At 40.1% G+C, this 24629-nt stretch overlaps 1 protein-coding gene across 2 annotated transcripts in view; it reads right to left on the bottom strand.

The window, feature by feature from the left end:
- EYA2 (EYA transcriptional coactivator and phosphatase 2) overlaps positions 1-24629 on the bottom strand; it is a 60089-nt gene that overhangs the window by 25395 nt on the left and 10065 nt on the right. For both annotated transcript variants that reach the window (XM_075166417.1, XM_075166416.1), the window contains 4 exons: positions 9645-9712; positions 7511-7688; positions 5738-5865; positions 5151-5234 (listed from right to left, as the gene is read on the bottom strand). In XM_075166417.1, coding sequence (XP_075022518.1) covers positions 5151-5234; positions 5738-5865; positions 7511-7688; positions 9645-9712 — 458 coding nt within the window. The remainder of the gene's footprint in view (positions 1-5150; positions 5235-5737; positions 5866-7510; positions 7689-9644; positions 9713-24629) is intronic.

Genomic DNA, 24629 nt, shown 5'->3' on the forward strand with positions numbered 1-24629 from the left:
GTAAAGGACAGATTCGGCCATTAGAAGCATGAATCACCATCAGATTTGATTAAATCCCTATGGTGTTTCAATCAGGTCCTGGCTTTAGGGTCCTGCGAGAGAACAAAGCAGGGAAAAGCAAAGCTACTTGAAGCATTCAATGAAAGTAGGAAAAAAAAAAGAAAAAAAAAATCAACCCAAGGGTTTTACAAGGATCTCAAGTAGAGCCAAGGAGGAACTTTTCAATGACTTTTTTATTTAATTGGAAATTATAATTCACTTAAAGGAAAACTTTTTGTAAGAACTTATAACTGCCAGTGAAACTTCTGAGGAATAAGGTTTCTGAGGTCCACAACATCATTTCTGGTGAGAACAAGACAGTCCGGTTCACAGACAGCCAACATACAGCAGCTATCACATTTCCTTGAAATGCTAGAAAATCATGTTTATGTCCTGTCCTCAACTGGGCCAAGCAGCAACTTTAGTTGCTCTGTCCAAAAGGTCTTGAGGCCCCACTATCGTTGGAGGACCCTCTCCTAGTTCTTCAAATACCTGTGCCACTGCAAGTCCCTCATCAGAGAGGCAGAGCCCATGTTTGCACAGGCTGGAAACTTGACTGCATGCCTTGCCTCTACCCCACTGATACCTATCTGTTTACAACTTGGGTAAATCTCATGTTGCATTCTGAAACGCAAAAGCAATAAAAAAAAAAAAAGTCTATCATAGAAAACCACCCTCTACATCAATCAAGCAACTACGAGGCAAACTGCAAGTCCCCACCGAAAGCAGCCAGAGTGGCCACTCCAGACAAAGCGACCACATAGTCCAGGCTCACAGGGACACAGTGTAATACAGGCAATCTAAACATCTTTCAGTTAAGGTTAACTAAAATCTAGAACATGACTTTGCATGACTCTGATTTAAAACTGGGACATAATGTGCTTTATTATTTTTTGCAGTATGTTTTTCTTAATTCAAGCCAATTCAAGATGCTGAACAATCTCAGAAATTGCTATGCATCTTACAGGTATCAACAGACATTGTCAAAGTACTGATAAAGATCCAACACAATTCAAGAATTTAGACTGTCCTATGTATTCAGTTCTTTAAGTCAGTGCTAAAATTTCTATTTGGTTCCAGGATTTTAGAGTAACTTGCACGTGAAGATGAATTTTAACTCCAGATTTTACTTTATTCACAATTCCTAAAATCCCAAGGAGTGTACCAACACAGAACAAGAATACACATTCTGGGAACAATACAAAATACTGAGAAAAGGTATTAGCTTCACATATACCCCTCAGCTAGGGAAAACAATGCATCCAGTGCCCCCTTTCTTCTTGATACTAGTCCTTCGAAAAGCATGAGAATGAATCTGCAATACAATACTTAAAATTTATTGGACTGAAAGAGATGCAGAAATTTTTTTTTAATGCTTTGACAACACAGATTATGGAACAAGCTTGCAAATATCTCAGTCAGGGAAAGGGGAATAGACTCATGATTTTTTTTGGCACGGGAGTGCATGCAATCTCTTTTTATTGTGTCTGAATTAATACCACCAGAAGAGTCTTTCTATATTGCATCTAGCTGCTTCAAACAAATGGCCAAAGCCCATTGACTTTTACCCAACTCATGTGAAACCCCAGCAGCACTGTTACGGATTTTGACCCATTTTTCCCATTATGTTTTGTCAGTGATTTGACGGGCAGATCTTTGCAGACATATTAAAGACTGCAGCCATCTTCCTGTTGAATGGGAGCTCTGTTATACATGCCTGAAGGGATTAAAAGGGCTGGGTGGACAGTACATTAAGCTATAATGATGGTCTACATCTGTTGTGGTCTCTAGGCACAAGGTAAATATTCTGCACCCATACAGTGATCAGAAGCCTGCAGAACAGGTTTCTAAACCCTCCTGAACATAATATCCAGGGTTAACTGCCTATGGAACTTTTTTTTTTTTGGTCTTTTCTTGTCAGAGGGCCTCCTGCTGAGAAACCAAAGGGTGGAGAGATTTCCTCAGGTTTGACAGCTTTGCTGCCCCGATCACTTAGACCGTGACTCTGTATGTTTGTGCAGGTATGCATCCATTCAACCATGGGCAAGAAAGCAAAAAGAAATGTGAATTTGCAGGCCACTAACTGCCACTACAAAGGTTATACTGCAGTGACCGTATGGGAAAGACATTAAGACCAAATGTCTGATGACTGTGTAATCCATGGGATAGAGCACAGAGTTTGGGTAGAGGGGACAAAAAAGGAGCAAGCTAGGCTGGGCTAGTCATTCATGCTTCAACCTTGAGTAAATTTTGTGTTTTAACTTCTATTACTGCTATGAGCAAATTATTTTCTAAACACCTGAGATGAACTGTCCATGTTCTGAGGAGCCTATATCTGTGGCAAGGACCATAGAGATTTCCCTCAGAAACCAAATAAAGAGGATTTTCATGTGAAATCAGGTCAGAAAACACACATCGAAACATTAATGATTAATAATATGACTACAACTGATAATCCTTTTTGTGAATTCTTCCCCCCCTCCTTTTTTTTTCCCCCAAATCAGATTTTTTTTGGACAGCTCCCTATTGCTGCCATCACCAAGGAAGGGGCAACATGCAGAACCATTTGAGATTTTGTAGCTAAATAACACAGGAGTTTTGACCCAAATCTCTGAAACTATGGTTGATGTTCCTCCTCCCTCTTCCCAGAAAAATCACCCCAGAAAGAGGTGTTATTCTTCACCTTGATCAACTTTATAGACCAATTCTTTGAGTGGCTGCACAACAGCTCTACCAGTGCAACAGATAGGAGATACTGGGAGCTTAATGTTGGTCAGGGGAATGGTGAAGATCATATAAACTGACACTTTTTCTGGAGAAAGATCTACAGAACCAAGACCTCCATGTGTAAGATTCAATTCAAAGCATGTGCATGTCTAATTACAGGCACATGAATCTTTTATGATCAATTATGGACAAAAATAAGAATTTTAGGCCTTGATACTTAATTTACTTTGAGATTAACGCTTCCTACATTATTCAAGTAAGAGATTCCGAAACTCTATTAACCTCTGGCTCACTGCTTCACTTGTACTTGATAGTTCAGCTCACTTAAACATTTTTGAATTGTGTAACTATTTAACGGTTCCCAGGACAGCCTGTCTGAGTGTGCTGTATTTCCCTCTTGGTTTAAGGTCTGTTCCAAAGCCCACCAAAGCCTCTGGTTGTCTTTGGATCAAGCCGTTAGCCTATAATACTTTTATAACACAACCATTTCCCTTATAGGAAAGCCCTGAGGAATGTAATACTGATGAAACAAATGAAGAACTACAAAAAAAATCCTTCTAGAGGCTTCTCAAAGAACCTGTTGTAATTTAATAGAAAAGATGATTCATTCATTCAAAAAAAATATTCCTGTTTGTATCATGCTTTACATTTGTATAAAGGAAACAGCCAACAGAAGTTTGTAATTTTGTACCTTTAAAGGCCTTCCAAAGCAGACAACCCCCCAACTTTCCATGTTGTTTTCCTCTCTCCCTAGTCCCTTTTGCAGGCTAACTCTGCTCTCACGGCCACAGGAACAGCTCAGCCACTGGTTAGTGCTTTTGACAAACTCTTTCTGGCTCCACTCCCTGACCCCACTTCATCCCCACACCAGCTGCTCTAGAGATGGCAGCTTCTGCCTTTGTGGCAGTCCATCAGCAAGAGCTCACAGGTAGTGCGGTGGCAGGGCTTCTCACCTCCACGAGGCCATCACACGCCTCGGTCCATCACCATCTGCCCCCATGCAGCAGATCCCAACCCCACAACCTTTAAACTTGTGCAGGAGGCAGCAGCTGAAGGCATCTGCTTCAGAGATTTTATGCTAGGACAAAGTCAGCCCATTAACGGAATTCTCCATATGCATACTGCAGCCCCTACGCAATGCTAAGCATGACCACATAGCAGATCTACGCAGCATAAGTTTATGTTTCCTGATCCTGCCTAATTCTTTCTATTTTTTGCAGGCAGTAGGTTTGAGCTTACACATGTATACCTCAGACTGCCTCACTCATTACATTCCCTCGGAAAAGTAACTGCTTCAATTACCTTGTACAACATGGGTCTGAATAAATCCCTGCTTGGAAACACGTGCTTGGTTTTCAGAGGGTGCTGTTAGAAGTGCTAGCAGCATTCCAAGTGCTGCAGTAGACTTCCACACCACAAACACCATTTTATATCCTTTACAACTGTGCACATCTAACAGCAAACAATAAATCTATCTTACTAATTACACATTCAGCTTGTTATAACCATCGTAAAACAAGTACAGCTGGTAAAGCCATGAAATGATGTCAAATCATATTTCTGCTTTCTAGAGAGAAGCAGGGTTATTTTCCAGTCTCCTGATGAAGCTTACTGTTCAAAGCCATGTGTGGAAACAGCTGCCAACTAGGTCATCCACCTTTAATTAGGTAATGATATTGTCTTTTTTCCTACCCATTTAAAAGTGTTTGACATTCTGTAATTCAAAGTGACTTAAGTGTTTATCATAAAAAGCTGCCTTAGGAAGAAATTGAAGCACATGGTACTAAATCCAAGAGCCAGTGTTTTCTCCTTGGCAGCCAAGTTCAGTCTGTTGAGCCACAGAGAGAGTTACCTAAAAAAATGGAATTGCCTGCATTTCAAAGGGGGTATCGAAAGTATGCATAGCTAAAGGTATAGTCCTAAAATCCCTTAAAAATGGGAGCTTCAGCAGCCATGTGGGAAGCACAGTCACTCTTCTTCATGGCAACCTAGACTGACCAACACAAAATCTCTCTTAAAAAGTTGTCTGAAATTCATAAGAAAACACTGGTCTAACAAAAAAATGTGTTACCTCATTCAGGCTAGAGTTAATGCTGTCTGGCTGCTCGATAAGTTCTTTCTTGCAGAAAACAGACATCCTGATGTCCTATCTAGCAGCAGCTGAACAATACAAGCTTTTGAAAAACAAGGGGCTACTTGCAACATGAAAGGGAGGTAAATTAATTTTTCACATGTTAGAAGGAAATACCACAGGACATATTTATACAAATGTGTCTGAATAAAATCGGCAGCATCTGTTTGAAAAGCTGTCTCATTAGCTGCCCCCACAGTTCCCGATGCAATTTGGCTGGACAAGCAGTAATGCTAAAAAAATTAAATTTTACCTTCCCATATCTGGATGCAAAGGTTCCCGTGAGTAAGGAGTGAAAAATAATTATCGTCTCATCCAAATCCCACACAAACACACGCTGTGATGACAGACGGGGTAGAAAAAAGAAATACAGTTACATATTAAGCAATTGCAAGAATTCGTTCAGCCACGAAATATGTCCTGTTGGACTAGAGCTTTTTAAGATCTCAAACCCATTTGGAGCACTGACTGTAGATGCTTTGTGAAAGCAGGCAAAATGAAACATCAGGAATTTTGGAACTACGTGTGTGCTGGTCATCCTGAGAGTCTGCTCTCCTAACAACCACAGAAATCCCCTGTTGCATGTCAAGTCAGGGGAACAAAACAGCAGACTTCTAAAAAGCCCAAAGGAAAAAAAATGTACATACAAAGAATAGTTTGAGATGCTGATAATACAGAAATTGAGCAATTATTTTGACCACCTATGCCTGTAGGCTCCAGTTATATTACTGATTTTATTCTGGCTCTTACAACCCACAAGTCTGATGGTGGGATTTGCTAATAGACGCAATCATTTATCTTTGCTGGATTTACTAAGGGAATACAAATTAAAGTTATTACCTCAATCTCACTGTCAGCAGTAGGGGAAGGATCGTTGCTTCTTTTTGACCGGGCTCGTACCTTGCCATCTGACCCTCTGTGATGTCTGTCTGTTTCTATATCTTTTGCTGGTGTTGTTGAATATTCCCCTATTATGAAAAAAGAAATTCCATTGTAAACTTAGATTTTGCACTGTAGCATTGTAATTAAAGCATGAAACCTTTTAATGGAGAGCACCAGAAACACTGTGAAAACACCATCAGAAAATCTTACTCTTTTCATGTCAATAGCTGACGTTGTTAGAGAAATAACTTTTAACTCCTAAGATTTGTTAAAACAATTTCAAAAATCACCAAGACTGCATATATAACATTTTAAAATGGATATGTCACTTCAAAAACCTTATAACATTTTTCATTGGAAAAAAATAGGTTTTTGAGTTTTATTCCCCTCCTGCTTTTCAAAAGAGAAATTAGAAAGACAATCGAAAAGGAAACCAAGACCAATTCAACTTCTGAAAGAAATTTTTTCTTTTTTTTTTTTAAATTTGATGAATGCTCATGATTAAAAATATACTTTCAACATCAACTTTTATTTAAAAATAAAGAACTAGCCTGTTTAGCCATATTCCATCTCACAGAGGATAGTATTTTAGAAATAACTGAGAAGAGACAGTCAAAGGTGAACTTCCCTTGTATAAAGTATCTGTTTTGATTAGCTTGAGTTTTATAAAGCTGTCTGGATTTCACTTACCTTACACTACAAATCCATTTCAAATACATTTTTCTTTTCACCTTGCTAAGTTGTGGCCTCTCCAGCTTCCTATAATAACCATCATCTTCTTCGGAGAAGCTTGGATTGTGCCTAACAAGCCTTTTTGAAATCACCCTTTCTCAGAAAGACTGAGATAAGATCTAAGGAACAGAAAATCCTCCAACTGCTTTTAGAGCAATCTGTGACTGCTTCTTTTTAAAAACATATTAGTTTATTTTTCTTCTAGAGCAACCACAGATGTTCAAATTTGTTTCATAGGTCAGCAGACCTAAATTGGGCATATGCTGTGATCATCCGTATATTATGTGGCGTTTTATATAAATGTTATTGCATGCCAATGAAAACTTCAGTAGGGAAGTGATATCTGAAGATTGTACTTGAACAATGCATTAGAGGATCATAATCCATCAGTAATTCCATAAACCATTTAAGCTTTGAGACTTTAAAAATTAAGCACTCAAAGAGAGGCCACCAATTTTGAAGCCTTTTTGCATGGAATTCATCTTGAACTTTCAACTTAGAAAAACAGTTTGTGCTGATTTTTTAAAGAGGGACTTTCTCTTGATGTACTTATTTATGAATGCATATATTACATGTTGTAGTAAGAGGTGAATATAAACCTTGACAGAGACATGGGCTAAAAAGTCATTAGACAATCAGGAAACTCTGGGGCTTTTTCAGAGCATGGCTGTTTGTTTTGAACTCATTGCTACCCACGTTAGGCCTCAGTACTGATCTGGGTTTTGTATGTAATTGTTTTATCTTTCTGTACTACATTTAGAGGAGATCAAACCTCGCATACTCATGAAAATGACACGGGATGGTTTTAGAGAGCTTGGATGTTCTAATCTCTTCCCAAAACCCTGTGTTGCACCGTGTAAGCAGAACTGTTAAGTGCTAGGAAATCTGATTTATCCATGTAAAGATACGTATTTTAAAAAATTCCAACAACAAGGTTATAGTGTTTATGTCTACAGGTGGCTGAGACTGCCAAACTGAAAACAGAAGAGATGCACCTACCAGACAGCGATTCTGTGCTCTGACTGGTGATATTCTGAGAAGACTCCTGCAGAGAGTAAGTGGAGGTTGGAATGGCTGAGGGGCTGATGCTGTTTGCAGACACGTATGGAGAGTTGTAGGAGGAGCTGTAATACTGTGAGTACTGGCTTTGAGGAAAGCTTGGATATGATGAATATTCCTTTGAGGAAAAAAGAAACATCTAACTTCTGTATATCTGGTTTTATCTTATAAATGAGTAAGGCACCACAAAGGCAGTGTTATCTATACATGCAGCAAGTCATGACTCAAGAATTTCACTAAAGAACCACGTTTCATTCACTTTGAAATTATATTTTTTGCTTCTCCCAAACATACTCCTATTTTATTAGGGTCAACAATCAACAAGAGGTCAGAAATCAGGTGAATTCTGCTTTTTCTATAGGATTTTAGTCATCAGTGCTGACGCATTTTGTATTACAGGATTCAACAATTTTATATAGGAGTGAAGTAGGGCGGCTTTTTGAAAAGAGCCATGATGGAACACATAGTCTCTGTAAACAACAAAATACCTGAGAAATTAGAACAGAATGAATAATTGGATGAGGAAAGGAGCAAAACAGGCTGCATTTTCCCATGACCAGCAACATTTTCTGATCAGCTGTTAGAATAGGTTGCAAAAATGAAGGAAAAAAGTAACAATTGTTTTGCAGAAATGTTCACAGTTGAGATTGTCCAACTATCTCAGCAAGAATTAAATGCCTGAGTGATCTTCCCTACCTACAGAAAAATGAATTAAAAATACAAGGTGCAAGATATCTTGCGGAGCTGAGGTATCATGAAACCCTTTGTCTTGATTTTAAGGCTCCTAAACAAACTTCATACTATTATCCCCACATGTTCTTTTTTTTGTGAGAAGCAGGACACTGGAATGGATTAGAAAACTTCTCTCTGGACAATTAAAACATAAAAGGTTTAATTTGTTTCTTTTCGTTTTAATTGCAACTCCTGCTCTTGTCTACCTATTTGCTTTTTCAGATAGTGAACTGTGTTCATGCTCTGGGGATTGTCTTTCAGCAAAAGGTTTTTATTTCCTCAGAAATACTAATTAGTCTCTGGTATTAAATAAAATTAAATAACAAATAGACTTTAGAAATACTAAAACCACTTTCCTCCTGAACATCTTTGTCTGTAACACAGCTATTTCATTAACTTTCAGTCACTAGGGAGCTCTCAAGAATAAAGACTCAAGTTGTCATAATAAGAATTAAACTGAAAAAGAAATGAGAGAATTTCATTGTTTTCTCTTGAAAAATATCACAAAATAATGAAAACAGCCCAATTATTTTTCCCTTTTTTAGGTAACCTTCACACTTCAATCAAATGCACTTCTATCAGCATTTACTGACCATGTTTTTAGCCAAAACTGAAGTAATAAAGAAATTTTCCACTGTGGTCATTAAAAATGCAAGTCAACAATCACCTTACAAACAAGGAATTGAAATTGGCCAACCAAAACACATTTTCTGGGACGGTGTACTCATTTGTTTGGTCCAATCAAGAAGAGCCATTTGCTACTGAAAAACATCTGTCTTGTGTATATATGCATGCTGTTTATTTATACACACATATTTATCAAGGTATCTGAAGCATGAAGCCCACAGACAGGTGTATTCTCAAAGAAGGAAGCGCACAGACAGCTCAGATGGCTCAATATTCATCAGGGCCTGCCAACGCCTCTTTCAAATTGTTCACATTTATTACACAGTGCCAAGACAGCAGACAACAGGATCCTAGAAGTGGAGCTCTCTGTAGAGGATGGAAAACATATCTGAAAGTTGTAAGATGGCAGAGGAATGATGAAACTCTTGGCACTGCTACAGCAGCATGGCAGAGACTGCCAGGACATCCTCCTCCTGCAAGGACTGCACTCTGTGCAAGCCTGTGTATCGATACACACATCTTAAAATTAATCAAGATACCTAGAAGTCCAGCAAACGGACAGGCCACAGGAATAGAGCAAAATGGTGTTCAGCAAAACACATGGCAGTACCTTCCTTAAATATATGTAAACACCAGAATAATCTCTCTGATCTACCAATCTTCCAAGTGTTTAAAGTAAATGACAAAGTTGCCAATCATAAATGCTGAACCACACCTGATGCACAGCACTGAATCCTGCAGAATTTGTCAGGCCATTGGCTCCCTGGTAAATCCCTGTTGTGCCTAAGGGAAAGAATATCACAGTCATAAAACACATCAGCAATCAAAGTAACAGGATATATTAATATAAATAATTTCCAACAGGAAGTAACGTACTTGCTCACTAGGAAAAAAGTGTATCACAAATCTTGACAAATATAGGCTGTAAAGATTTAGGACTATTACTGAGGTCTCATTACTGAAAGGCATTCAAAGACAACAATTACATACACTAAAACACACACTTATAGAGCTGGTAAACAAAACTGGAAAACAAGGATTCAACCCAAAATTCAGTTTTAAAATTCAGTTACTTCTTTTTCCAAGAAATAACGGAAGAATAGTTTTTACCATCTCCTCCTGTAGGAAAAGTCCTCATATTACGTATACAACCATACACACACTCTTTCATGCATAGGTATGTCCTGGAATCTGTCACTATGGACCAGGTACCTGGGAATTTTTAGAAGACTTTGAAAATTTGTTCCCTGGTGTTGATATCCCAAACATAAAAACAATATTGCTCAGATTTCTGGAACAGCAGGGAACAAAAACATTGCTTCATCCTGGGATATTAGGAAGAGAAATGACGGACAGGTGAATTTACATGGTTCTGTCCCAAATGAAGCAGCTGATGTCCAGCCAGGCCTCCTTAGATGGAGAAAACATTACCACAAAAATTTTATGGGTGGAGAAGTAAAGGTTCAGAAAAGATCTACAGGGACAGTCCTCCTTTGCCTCCCAACAGGGAAGTGGTAGGAGAGCTGCAAGCTTCCCATCCCCTGGATCGTGCACCCCTGGCAAGTTCTAGTCTTGATTTAACTCCAGTCTATGCTGTTTTCTGTTTCAAAATTTTCCATTTCACAGGGGTGGAGAACTTCCTCTTGAGTTTGTGCGGTTTGATGAGAATCTATACCAAACGTCTTCTTCCAGTGTTTTGCAACAGCGCTTGCTCCAAGGGCTGACTGTTCATGTACAAAAGCTGGACTATGCCATATTCCATCCTAACGGAAGGCGACAGGCTCCAAAGAGCACTTGGACCCACTACTTTCACAGTGAAACACGTATGATTTTGGTGCTGCATGGCCACAGTATGCTCTTGTCTGGGCTTCATATTGTCACCTCAATGTATCATCAGACCAACCCCTCATCAGGCACTCAGCTCTTTTTTCTTATCTGGTTTCTTACCACGTGAGTGACTTTGAACAGTACTGTTTTAACCGTATGACTCTCTGCATGTCTTCATGTGGCAACCCTTCTCCAAAGATCCACTTGCTTGTTTTTATTTTAAGACGCCAGATTAGCTAGGGAACGGACAGCTGAACAAACTCCACTCTGCCAAGTGCAGATACAAAGCACATGCACTGAGAAATAAATCTCAAGCCAAAGAGAAACAAGAGGGAGGACTCTGCCCTCCAGAACTAATTTGCTGCCATATGTAGTCTTTAAAACGAAAAAGGCAGAGAGGGGATGCAGGTGACTGCCAAGTACCTGGAGGCCTGGGTCTCCCCAAATCCCCTGCATATGCTGACTGGGAAGCTGAGCCAGCACAGGTGGGTTCAGGTGATGCCTCCTCCGGGCATTCACCCCTCAGAGGCAACTCTGGGTGGATCAGTATCCAATCTGTCCTCCTCCCCACAACCCATATGGAGAGACTGCCCAGAGCAGCATCCCGAAGACGGCAACGCATTCAGCTATTGGCATTTCCCCATCTCCCACCCACGCTAGGCTTTGCTTTTCTGCAGAGTTTTTCAAAAAGTGACGACTATGCAGCAGGATGAATATATTCCTGTGGTAACTACGCCTTTCTCACCACCGTGAAGGGGAGTAATAGAGCCCCAGTGCTTACAGGCAAAAACAACTTTCACAGAACACAAAACAGCTCTTGTACACCAGAGCTCAAAACAATACAGGGGGGAATTTTTGATCTTCCTAAACTGTCATTTAGAAACAATCCATCATCCTTTATTAAAGCTGTCAAGAGGGGGATGAGTTACCTCGAGGGACTCACGCTTTATGTGTAAATTGTGATGAGAACATGTTTATTGCTGTGCTACCTGCACATGATACCATAGCTTCCTGGTTTCCAAACAATCAGAGAGTATTATAAAAAGGAGAGATCTGCACAATTGGAATGAACTTACTCTGAACTTTGTACCAGCTGTGCAAAGCGAGTATGTCCATGCACACACAGGGCAGGTATGTGAGCAGGGAGAAGAGGGTAGAAATGTAGGGGTGAGAGGATGGGGAACGACTCATGCTCCATAGCTTCCCACAGTACATTGTGACTAGACCCTATGTGGTGGATTTTACATTGTGGTTTCGTAGAATACATTTTTGCCGTTTTAGCTGAGCTACCCAGGTCCAAGTTCAGGTGTCCCTACAGGCTGCTGCAGTCTTGCTGCCTCTGCCCAGGGGATTTTCAAAAGGAAGGAATGTGGTGCAGAGGTAGAAACTAAACTTCCTGATTTTTTACCTGCATATTTACATACTTGTGAAAGTACTTAAGACTGGTATTTCCTATAACCTGAAGTTCAACAGGCCTGGGAACAGATTTTGGCAACTCAGGTTTTTCACTTATTCTGGCCCTTGTCATTGTATCCTGACCAAGCAAGAGTATCATTTGAGTATAGTTTGTCTAAATTGATATCAAACACAATTCTTTTTCTGTCTCTACAGCACTGCATTCAGAGAATGCAACACCCCCCCCTACCCGGGGTATACCTTGAGAGCTGCTAAGCTCAGTGTCTCTTGGCAGCTCAGTATTGTTATAGCAGAATAGTTATAGATAAGGACACTTAGACAACCAAACAACCAAAGTAAAAACTTGGAATTTCTTCCCAGATGAACAAGGATGAAAAGTTGGGAGGAAAAAAAAAAACATCAATTATCTGCATGGAAAAGAAAGTTCTTGAAGATTCAGGTTCAGAAATATTTCATTTCAACAACATTTGTCTTGGGGACTACAGCTATTTCATTGGGACTACTATAGCTCAGTCCATATTCCACTTTACAGGCTAGACTGGAGAGACCACATTTTTAATGATGCACCATCAGTTCAAATGGAAGGAAAACAAAGAAGCACCACAGGCAATGAAGGCAAGGATAAACCCTCTCTCTTCATGAGCAGAGAATGAGGCCTGCTAGTTACAGTTTCTGTGAGCAGCCCTGTAGAATTCAGCAGTTCAGAACACATATCAGAACTGGCCCCAACTGTTTGCTTTCCCTCCCTAAGTTGTTGATAAGAAATAAACATTTCCATAACAAAATAAATTCTGCCACGCGCAATTTCAGTTTTGCATCAGTAAATTTTACACTCAAGAAACGCTGGGAAATTATCAACAGACCTTGCATACTGGCATTATCAATTTAGTCCTATTCCCCATGTAACCATTTTTTTCAAATGCTTTCCCCAGGTAACAGCACTTCTTCTAATATTCAGAGATAGACTGGAATGACATTAGAAAGCGGTGCTTATATGGAATGGGGCATGCCTAGGAAGCCTCTTGGTAAGCAATGTACACAAATGCCTGGCCCCCTCCCATTTCTGAGTGAGTACTGCCCATTTCCACAGGACTTTGGCTTTCACATACATTGACTTTTTTCCCTGACCTCTGAAGACAGTGCACTATCTCAAACTGCTGCTGAGTTTACATTTGTAATACTGTAGATGTGCGAGCAAGTGATTTGTTTCCATGTATCTTGGTAGCTCAATGTCAAGTAATTGCATTCAAACTTCTACTTGCAAATCAGAAACAAGCCTAGGATCTCTCCCTTTGGATCTTCTCCATATGGAATATGGTTCACATCTGTGTTCAATCAAACCAGTTGCTAAATGTCACAATGCCCTCATTCACAGGTAGCTTAAAGAACATTTAGCTGGTAATAAAACAATCTGGACTCTAAAGAAGGATAGCTCTTCAGATGTATGGTACTGTAAATGTTCCTGTAAAGTATGTATATCACAAACACACTTGCATGAAAAGACACCGCATAAAAGGCGTGCATATGCTGTACATATCCAGTGCCACTTTCCTTGATAAGTAGATGTGGCCCTTCTCTATATGAGTGTCCAAGGGCAACACGTATAGAGAAACTCTTTGTGAGCTGATTGATGGTATATCCCTGTTCTCATACAGATGGATTTCATTTGCTGCTTTCCCCTCATTCCCTTTTTAATTCAAGTATTTTTTAAAATCTATGCCATGGTCAATGATAATTTCAATGGTGTGTGATCTGAACTGTGCTCCTGCAAAAACTTTCCTGCCAGCTTCTCCTTCCTCTCAGTTTCTCCTTTTCTGTCTTTCAGTCACCACAATAACAGGCTGCATTTCTTCCCCTCCTTTCCAGGTAAGAGCAAGTAAAGAAAATAAGGAAATATTCACGGTTATTTTCAGTATCTTCAGAACTAAGCTCCGGCATTGCTAAAAAAAGTTTTCTTTCAGCTTATGGATACACAGTACGACATAGGAATACTGGGGTCTTAGGGAGTTGTGACTACAGAGACAGGATGGGCCTGTGGTATAGTTCAGATCAATACCACAGCAAGCTTTGAAAATCAGGTTTGTGTCCTTGCATTTCACAGGTCAGAGGGGCCTTGACATCAGGGAGGTGTTCTCCAAGTCTCCTGTGCTGCTCAAAAAAGAATACACTGCTATATTTAGAAGAACAGATGGTTTGCACTTCCAATATTCAATATAATACTCAACAATCAGAGGAGGAGATACCCAGGTTCAACATAGGTGGACAGCAGGGCTTTTATCACAGCTCTCTGGGTAGCCAGCAGCAATTGTGAGTCCATGAACACTCAGAAGATGGAACACTGGACTGAGATGAGGATATTCAGAGAGTGGCTACCATGAGCACTTCTGAATATGCTTGAAATAGAACAACGAAGCTTAGATCCAAGGGTTTCCTCTAACTTGGTAGACGAATCACACAGCGGTTCCAGAGAGAGTTCTCTCAAAGGATTATTTGATCACTTAGCACTAATAAAATAAATGCCTACAGGGTTCAGCTGAATTGCATGGTATTTTACAAGCTTGCATATAATGGCTTGTGTATTCTTACATTGGCAAGCTGCTTTCCTACAGGAAACAATGTTGACTGTGAGTGATGTAAGGAAAGGCCTTAGTCTAACTCCCAGCAGAGTGTGCATTACCCTATGCTATGAAGAACATCTGGCTGAAGATTTGCATGGTCATTCAGAAAGGTTCTTTGCAGTGCTTTAGGTCTCTGACAAGCTAATGTTTCCTGCAGTAAATATTGCCTTCTTCAAGCTGCTACTTTTTTAGTGAGAGGTTAAGCACTCATCAAAACTACCTCCCACCAGCTATACTCCAGTGCCTTGTAAGGTTCCAAATCCTACAACATCTGCCTGCATTTATTGGGCAAGAAAACTCATAAAATGTTGCATGGCTGTCAGCTGTGGAGGTATTTCAAGACTATCTGACCTGTTAAAGGAGAAGAAAAACTCAACCCATATGTACTTTGCAGCATATTGCTCAACTGTTTGCCATTAGGCATAATGAACCCTTCCCCAAAAACAGTCTTGTATTTCTGTCTGGAAGGGCTCAGACAGTATAGGGAAGAGCACACTATATTAACCTAGATGAAAAGCATGATTCTACAATGTTACAGCACTTGACATCAGCAGTGTCTGTTAAAGGACATTGCTCCCAGAAGCATATGAACACCTCCTGCAGATAATACTCGCCAATACACAACCCATTTAAAATACGTCCATTTGTCTCCCACTACAATCCCATTCACTCCTGCTAGCTTGACCAGGTGTTTGCGGGCACTCTGAATGGTGATATAAAACACATTTTACGGTACAGTTTTTTTGAGTCAAAGCTCTTCCCCTGCTGCCTGCTTCTGGGAGTACTCAACCCACAGAGCCTCAAAGAGCTTTAACAAGTGATGACCAGAGCAGTTTTAAGGGCCTGGCTTTTACCATCCTTTTGAGCCTGGTCACCCATATAGCTCAATTCCAGCTCAACAATGGCGTTGAAAGTGCTGGGATGGTTTATATTTACTCTCAGGATTTGAACCATGGGAAAGCAATTAAATTTTATTATATTTTGAGAAAGTGTTCCTTTTAACCACTCCTATCAAATGATGCTGCAGCTATAGAAGGAAATCACACTGGATTGTCTTCAAAAACAAATCACAAGGAAATATTTTGACCCAAAAAGTGAACATCATTACAACAACGATGTAGACTGTTTCTGTGCAATCCCTTGCTGAAAAAACGACCAGCAAAACTGACTTCATTTGGGTGACTCCAAAGATTAAAGACTCCTCCAGCTGCAGTTTCATCCTGGACACAATCCTCCACTGACAGATAACAAGACATGATAAAGGAAAGCTGGATTTGCCATCTCCTGTGCTGTTTAGTGGCTACGAGATTCCAGTTCCCAGGTCAGAATTAAAATCTAACTAGCCCTATTAAGATCTGCTGTCATGCAACTGGAGGTAAAAAATTTGGCCTGTAAGCACAGCCACACGTTTAGCAATTCCCTTCCCCTTGAGCAAGGTGAATCTCTAAATACCAATGGTAAAGAAAAGAGCGATCTGGGCACTGTGTCTCCACTCTTTGACCCATCACTTAGGATCATGGTAAGTCTCTACTGAACACTCTAGAGCCAAGCATTTGCCCCAAGGCTTTTCCAGCTTCTCTATGCACTGCTTCAGTACTGCAGTGCCTCCAGGAAAAAAAACACAACAGTGGCCAACAGTGGATGCTCAGAGAAAAGTATAAGAAACAGGACAAAAGCAGAGTGATCTTTGCCCTAGTATTGCTTTGTCAGCTTCAATTAATCCACCAGTTACAGACTTTGTAAGCTAAGTTTATATCCTCTTCTTTTTATCTTTAATAACTGTCAATGGACTTTTCTTCAGACAGTGCAGGTATTCTCGTAGAGGTCACAGTACTGTAGTGCAGAAGTTTCAGTGTTTAAACCCTGCCAATATAAATAGAAAGTGCATCCAAATTACATATTAAAAAGCCCATGCAAGAGCGTTATCCAATGCTAGCACAGCAGTTAAGAAACTCCTCAGCTGCACAGCCTGTGCTAACTGAAGCAGGGTCAGACCTTATTTGTCCACAAACATCATCACAGTCTTTGATCGTATGACTGCATTCTATTTTTTCCACCAGAGCATTACCTCAGACAGTGACTAGAAATGAGATACAACAGAAAGCAGTACAAATACTGCACCAGCATTGTGAATCTGATGTTTCCTAACTTTCAAGTGCTTGACTATGCAGGTATGAATTTTCTTGATATAGATTTTTATATGTAATTTTACACTAGCTCTTCTATTGCCTTCTAGATATTTTCAAGAAAACATTATTAGGTATACTAATAATCAATTATTCAGTGAAGCTTCTGTAACATTTTAGCATATTCTATGCCAACTGCACTATAAGCTGAATAATCAAGGCCAAGTTCATAATTTCCCAAGCTGTTACCATCCTATGCTTTTTTTTTTTTTAACATCCTACAAAAGTGCTGATTTTGATCATTAATCCATGTTTTGAGTATTCTATCTGACCTCCACAAATGCTCCCAAGATAGTCAAGCAGCAGGTTAGGGAAACGTCACTCCTTTTTTCTCTGTTGGCTCCCACCTCCTCATCATACTATACGCAAACTGTATTTTCTTTATCCAGTCCCTTCACTATTGCCCCCCTACCTTATTGCTTCTCTCTCATTCATGACTGTCATGCCTGCTTCCATCTCCCTGATGCCATCCTCTGCCAGCCTGATAACAGACAGCCAAACAAAACTGTCAAGCTTCATCCCATACTGCTTTTCACACTGAAGAAAGAGTTCCTCCTAAATATTTGCAAAACTTATCTTTCAAAATAATAATTTTCTGCAATTTCTCCAAAACTTCTGACACTGGGTAGGAGGCCAAGGTGCTTAAGTTACCGCTTCTAATGCAGATCAGTATTATTATTCTTCCTTTATACTTTTCCTAACTCTTTATCTACCCTAATCCATGAACAAGGCTCATAGTTGCAGCGATGATGTACAAACAGTATCACCACCATCACTGGGCAGCACTCATACATCTTGTTTCAGTGTGAACACCCAGACAGCCAGCTAGACTTCATGGATATCAAGTCTGATCTTTTGTACAGGACAACCACAGAATTTTATCCAACACTTCCTGCACTGAACCAATGACTTTTCTTACACTCAAACATACCCCTCTAAAACTACCTGTAGCAGTTCTTAAGCACAGAGATTTGGACAGACACTCTGAAATGTAGGAAACAAACTAGAAGAATGAAACCTCATGAAGTGCAAGCCAGCTCTTCACAACAGGCAGCTGGGTGTGGGCAGAGCCCTCCTCCACACATCCCCTCTGGTGAAACCTCCTCCTGAGCACCTCAGCAGACGCAAGATACCTCCAAAGTAAATGCTCTGTCTCAGAGAAGATTCCTTGGTTTTGGCTGTACCACCATCATCTCTACAGTTAATAACATTTTGCCATTACTTCTGAGTTTCCATGGGTGCTATTCAGCCATGAGAACCTGTGTTCCCACACAAGCTTTAAGTCTTACCACAAATCCTGGTGTTCCTCAGGGACAAAGACATTGACAATAAACCCATGATGAACCCGGACAGAGCAGAAGTTACAGATGATTTGCCAGACCATTTCTCTCTTGCAAACACACATTTGCTCCCCTAGCTTCAGGACCGTGCACCCTGGTGTCTACTCCTTCCAATAGCATATCCTCTTCCCAAGTCCCTCATTGTTTAATAATGACCAAGGAATGAGTTCTGAATGGAACCTCAAAAAAGCAGTAAATGGGAAAAGTTAGAGCAGGGCTTTCTCCTTGGACAACAGTAGCACAGATCCTTGCAGCTTACAGTGCATCACTGTCAACACCTTTGCCTCTCCCCTTGACTTCCTTCTCCTGTAAGACAGCTCGTTTTAAAACAAAGTAAATGTAGCATGGTCAGCCCCTGGTGTTTAAAAATCTTTGAAAGGGAGACTGCGCTGTTATTTTGAGGAACCTTGTATTTACACTGTAAAAAGTGAGGTCTGACCCCTCCTGAAGAGAGGCCTCTCCCTGCTGAACTCACCACAGAGTGGAGCACAGCTTTGCTGCCACAGTTTTAGACTGCAACTAATGCAAACCAGCTGTGAAGCAGAAGCTTTTGAAAGAGACTACTCATTTTCTACTGAGGTTTTAATTTTATGAATCTAAGGCATCTGAGTGACAGTTTGCTGAGAACATGCTCTCGCTCTTCTATATTTTCTGAGACTTCAGATGGATTCACTATCTGTATGCCAAAGTGTGACCCACATTTCTCAAGTGTAGATTGAAATTTCCCTTCTCACACATTTCATCACTAAGTACTTAAAGAATCAAGCTTAAAATTAAACATGCCACTTCCTTCATGCATGCAGAGCTAACTATTGATGCCAAATAGATATTTATGGGCTTATATTAAATATGTAACACGCAAACTGACACACAATTGCAAGAAATTCAGGCATCTCTCAGAACAAAATTTGTCTAGATTATCCAGATATTAAAAAGAGCCAAAATGTTTCCAGCATAACAAAACATTTAAATTGATTAAATATTCAGATTTTACTTGGTCTCAGGCCAGGAGAACACTTCATAAGCAATTCATTCCACAAACATAAGCAACATATATAATTAGTCCTTTTCAAATAAGCGTTGCACAAAAGAAATGCTGCTTTCTATTCATTCATTATTTGACAGCTGATCAGAATGGACTCTACAAAGAAAACAAATGCTCAGCAGTAGCAAAGAATTTCACTGCGTAGGTCTTTGGCCCCAAATTTATGTCCGTACTGAACTCCATGCTGCTTTCCAATTCCTTGGCAAAGGAAAGTTATCCCTGTTACATAACTGAATTTTCCTTTGTAATGTAAAAAGTATTTTGTGGGTAGATAGATTTGGATATTAAAAAAAAAAAAAAAAAAAAGTGGTCAAATCTTCTGCCCGACAGTATCCACAGTGGTCTTTGGCCACAGTTTTAACTGTTGTGCAACTTCATAGTTTCATACCAGCTGTCATTTTAGCAGTAATAACTGAAGAGCAAGGCATTGTGTAGGAATTAATGACAAGCTGAGAAGAGATGGCCTGATGTGCAATAAGGGGGTAACACATGCTCATGCGACCACAGGAAATGCTCTATAAGCTGGCTGCTATTGCTCTCTCTGCATAGCTGATGGTTTTCTATGTTCGCTAATGTGCTGGCACAGTTTTCTCTTTGCATTTTACATTGCTCATTAAATGATAAGTTTCTCATATTCCAAAGATTTCTTCCCCACCCCCAGCAACAACGAGCAGTTTCCTCAATTGCCAGTTAAGACGGTAAGCTCTTTGGGGCAGAAGTTGAATATAATCTTTGTGTTTTATGTTCAATTTCATTACTGAATAGTAATTTTACCAAAAGTCTGAGCAAATCACTGAACTGCTAAATTGTCAGAAAATGTAAACTTAGAAAAAAGTGTGCTAAAAAGCACAATATACTTCTAACATCTAGCCTAGGATGTTGTTTGGGGATTTGGAGCTGTAATTGTACGCTTACATGAAATGGCACAGACCTTGAAGCGACATTTCTTTACCAGCATTACAAATTTATCACTTTAAAGACAAAAATCTAATGTAAGCTGTTGCCTCCTCTTCCGATTCACGACTGTAAAAATGAGTGGCATCCCCGGATTGGTCACATGCATATTTCAAATATCTGCACTTCATTATGAAACAAATTAATTTTGTAAATACAATAATGACTCGAAACAACACCGTATAGAGCACTGGTTAAAAAAAAAAAAAAAAAAAGAGAAAGTCACTCCTTCAGAGTAAATAAGTGAATAGCAGATTTCAGTCTATTTGAATGTTACTCAAAGTCTGATGATATACTATCATATCCACTGTTACATGGCAATTAAAATAATTACTTCAATCTATAGTACCTTTGTGATATAATTTCAAGTCATTTTTATGAGCTATGGAACTTGCCAATCTCATCTTTTATATTTATATATGTGTGTGACATACTGCATTAGCTATGTAGCTTATAAACCCTTCCACATTTAATTTATTTTCATGCCAGGGAAGCATGAAAATAGATTTCCCCTTCTGGCTGGCTGTAAAATAGGGTTTTTTTTTTTACATGCTTAATGACCAAACGAACGTTCTATCCTCATTCTTGCTTTTTAGTGGACTCTGTTCTTGCTCAAGAACCAGCATACAGTTGATAATTGGAATTAAAGATGAAAAGCTGAATGCTACTCCATTACACCTGCATCATCTGTGCTTGTAATGAACACGAACAGACTTAAATGAGAGCAGAATTTGGCTTCAGAAGTACGTTACTGACAATAGCCACCAGGGAGGTGAGGCTGCAACCCGACACATGTATCCCAGCCAGAGTTAATGCTGGTACCAAAGAAACATGACAGCAAACAAACCAGCACCAACTACGTTGGCACCTACTGAAGGAGAACATTTGTCTTAGAGCCCTCTGAGACAAAGTATTTGTCACCCAAGAGGTCATTTATTTCTTGGTGATTGACATAACACACCTACGATGGGTGCCTATTTGCTGGCTGGACCATGTAACTCATCAATGAGGGGACAGTGAGAAGGAATCGCACAGGCTGCACAATCTGCTCAAGATTCACAGTCTGACCACCCACGCCCGCCTGCAGATGACTTCACTATGTTCCTCTGGGAGCTGGTTCTCAATGGAGGCAAACAATACCAAAGTTATTTCACTTATGCACTTGAGCTATTACCATCTTACAAGACGTGCAGAGCTTAGCTTAAGAAAACGATTTTTTGCTCACACTTTAAAATACAGAAGTAAGCAGCACACTCTCCTGGAGATACCTTTCCTTGCTGATCCCCTGAAAGCCACCTTCTTCAAGATCTCTTTTTCAACACAGTGCAATAAACATTTTGTCCTTGAAGTTGGGGTTAAGAGCTTGACTCTTAAAGTCCCCCTGAAATTTGATTCTATAAAAATATGTAAATAAAAATTTGCTCTTTTCAGCTGGTTTAGCCCATCACCCAGAGTCCCTGCCTGGGACAGCAACGGGGTAACCGAAAGGCCTGATGTGAACTTAGCAAAAGTCTCAATGGTCCTGGAGCTGGACGGCATGGAGAATTGTTTACTCGCAGTAGGGAGAAGAGCGATCACTTCCCCACCCCCAAGTGCTGTGGCGTGGGAAAGCACTGAGCACACATTCCTCGGTAGCACTCAGCACAGGAAGGCTCCTGGCTTCTCACTCAAACCTTTCACTAGCACTCAGCAAGGTAAATAAACCATACGGTGAGGGAGCTTCAGACTGTTCCTCTCATGAGCAAGGAGAAGAAAGATGGAAATATTTGTTTACAACAGGAAGACACATTTACTCCTGCTCGCTTTGCCTTGGAGTAAGCACCTGCCACTTGCAGAAACTGTTTTTCTCTGTTTTCTTTTGCATTAAAGGCTCAGTGAGCTGGCTGAAATGTTCTTCTCGACATAAAAATCTGAAAAGAAGTGATTTCACTTAATACCATAGCATCGTCCTAAGGAACATTACCTGAAAGCTCTTTGGGCACATTCATGCTCATATACATATGCAGGAAGTTCCTTCCAGCCTGTTTTGGTATAACACATGGTTGTGTCACTATTGTTTGCAAGTGTAACATTTTCAAGTGCTGATGCACAAAATCTGTTTGTCTAAACCTCTTGATGGAACAAAGGGGCCATGTTAAAAACTTGAGTCCCACATGAGTCAAGAGTTGCCTTCTCAAACAGCTCAGATTCTTCTAAGCTGACACCAAGCACCTGTGGAAGCTGTGTTCTGGCGAAAGAAAACCCAACAGAAACCTTGACAGGAATACACTGATCTTCCAAGGCAGCAAAAGAAAACGCCAGTACTTTGTCAATCGCGGTGTTACAGCCATCAGTATCTAACCATATAGCAGTTAGTCAGGAGGCAGCATGGCTGCTATTGCTCCGGGAGAGCTCAGACCTGGCACTTCAGCCTATCGACAAAGCTGTGACATTCCAGTACCTACAATTGCTGGTAACTGCAAGCCACAGTTTTACTTAAAAGAGAGGACTTCCACTGCTGACAGTGTAACACAATCTCAAGACAAGATCAGTATGTTCAAGGAGCAAAACAGAAGCCAAGAACTGAACTCCTGTTAGGAGCAGGACACATGAAGCTTGTAGGAGTCAAGGTGACAGAAGAAAAAACATAGGCTACAGGGTTTTTTTTTGTTGTTTTTGGGGGGTTGTGTTTTTTTTTTTTTGTGTCACGTTCAACCTGGGTGTCTCCAGCATGTCCCATGAGGGATTCAAGCCACAAAACCACCTTAGTGTTAGAGATATATGCTCTGACAAAACTAGCACGTGAACTCTCAGCAGAGGGTCACCTCTCAGTCTTCAGCTTTCTTAAATAGTTTCTAGAATAAAATGAGTTTTACCTTGTTTCCCAGCTTTCATAACTGTTTAGGATTTTATTTGCTCTCAGACTTAAAATAGAAGTGGATGTGTCTGTCCACCTTTCACATTCAGGGTTGAGAAGAATTGAGAGAATTGACAGAGATGGTTTTGCAAAGGCTATAGCTAAGTGTAATGACACAAAAGGGCATTTTGCCTAGAGGTTTTAAAAAAGACTCCCAACAATATCAAAAAGCAAAGTGAGAGACTTGATCTCTCTCCCCTTCCATAGCTTCTACAAGAACTTGGGAAAGCCATGCAATTCCTCTTTGGTTTTCCAACCCTTGGAAAATCTCTGAGGGAAGGATAAAGCCAAGGCAGAGCTTTATCCTCGTGTGCATTTGCCTTCCCTCTAGCCAAGTCACTCCCCTTGGAGTGACTTTTTTCTTCCAGTGAAACAGCCTCTCAAAGAGCTCATGTGCATGTGGTACAGACGGACTAGCACTGCTGCCGGGAGAGCTGCTGCAGTTGTACCTGAGCTGCTTTTAAACTAGTGAGTCTGGATATGTATAGCCACAGCAGGAAAGGGTGCAGCACGTTTAGCCTGCGCAGCTGATGGGCTTCCTGAATCTTCCCATTCACCAGCACATAAATTGGGTAATTTTAAACTACTTGAGGTATGTCCATTTGTGCTACTGTCACATCTTTGACAGTAATGAAGATATTTGCTAAGAAACACCAAGAATATTTGCATTTTGATCTCTTTTTAACGCTTGGCTCAGTTCATGCACTCATGGCAATTCATGCTTAATGCAAGGCACCTTCAAACGCAGGTGCACTGAGGTTTAGCAGAAGACAAAAATCTAATCTTTACTTTTTACTACTCAAGTTCAATACAAACACCAAAGTGGACTCAGAATATGAGGCCTCCGGGTGAGGAATGAAACTGCACTCCCAGGGGACCCAAGGTGGAGGCACAGAGATGGAGTGACATTTTAAGGTCATAATCTATTTCTCAGAATATACTCATTATTCTTCTTGCATGTAAAATGATTGATAAAGCTGAAATGGTTATGCTACAGTTCCTCTCATCTGCTATTGTTGTGTTAGAATTCATCATCATTCTTTGCAGGATTGCCTGGAGAGGTGTTTTTAAATTCAGATTACACAGAGTACATCCAAATTTTAGTACTCCTCCTCCAATTCATGCTTAATGACTCAGCAAGTCCCAGGAAAATTAAAAAATAAATAAATAAAAATCAAAATAATTCACGAAGATCAGGAACAATACACACTGGAGGAAAAAGCATATGGAATACCAGCCAAATAATGAAAATCTGCCGTATGCAGTTCAGGTTTCTGACCAACAGCACCAAAATGCTCAAAGAAATCAAATACCATGCTAGAAATGGGCTAAAGGGAATCACAAACAAAATTCCACCATTTTCATTTACTTCACACTTCTTGGCAATTCAGATTTAAACCCTTTCATGACTTTCTTGG

The sequence above is a fragment of the Calonectris borealis genome, chromosome 17 (assembly GCF_964195595.1).
Source record: "Calonectris borealis chromosome 17, bCalBor7.hap1.2, whole genome shotgun sequence".
Lineage (NCBI taxonomy): Eukaryota > Metazoa > Chordata > Aves > Procellariiformes > Procellariidae > Calonectris > Calonectris borealis.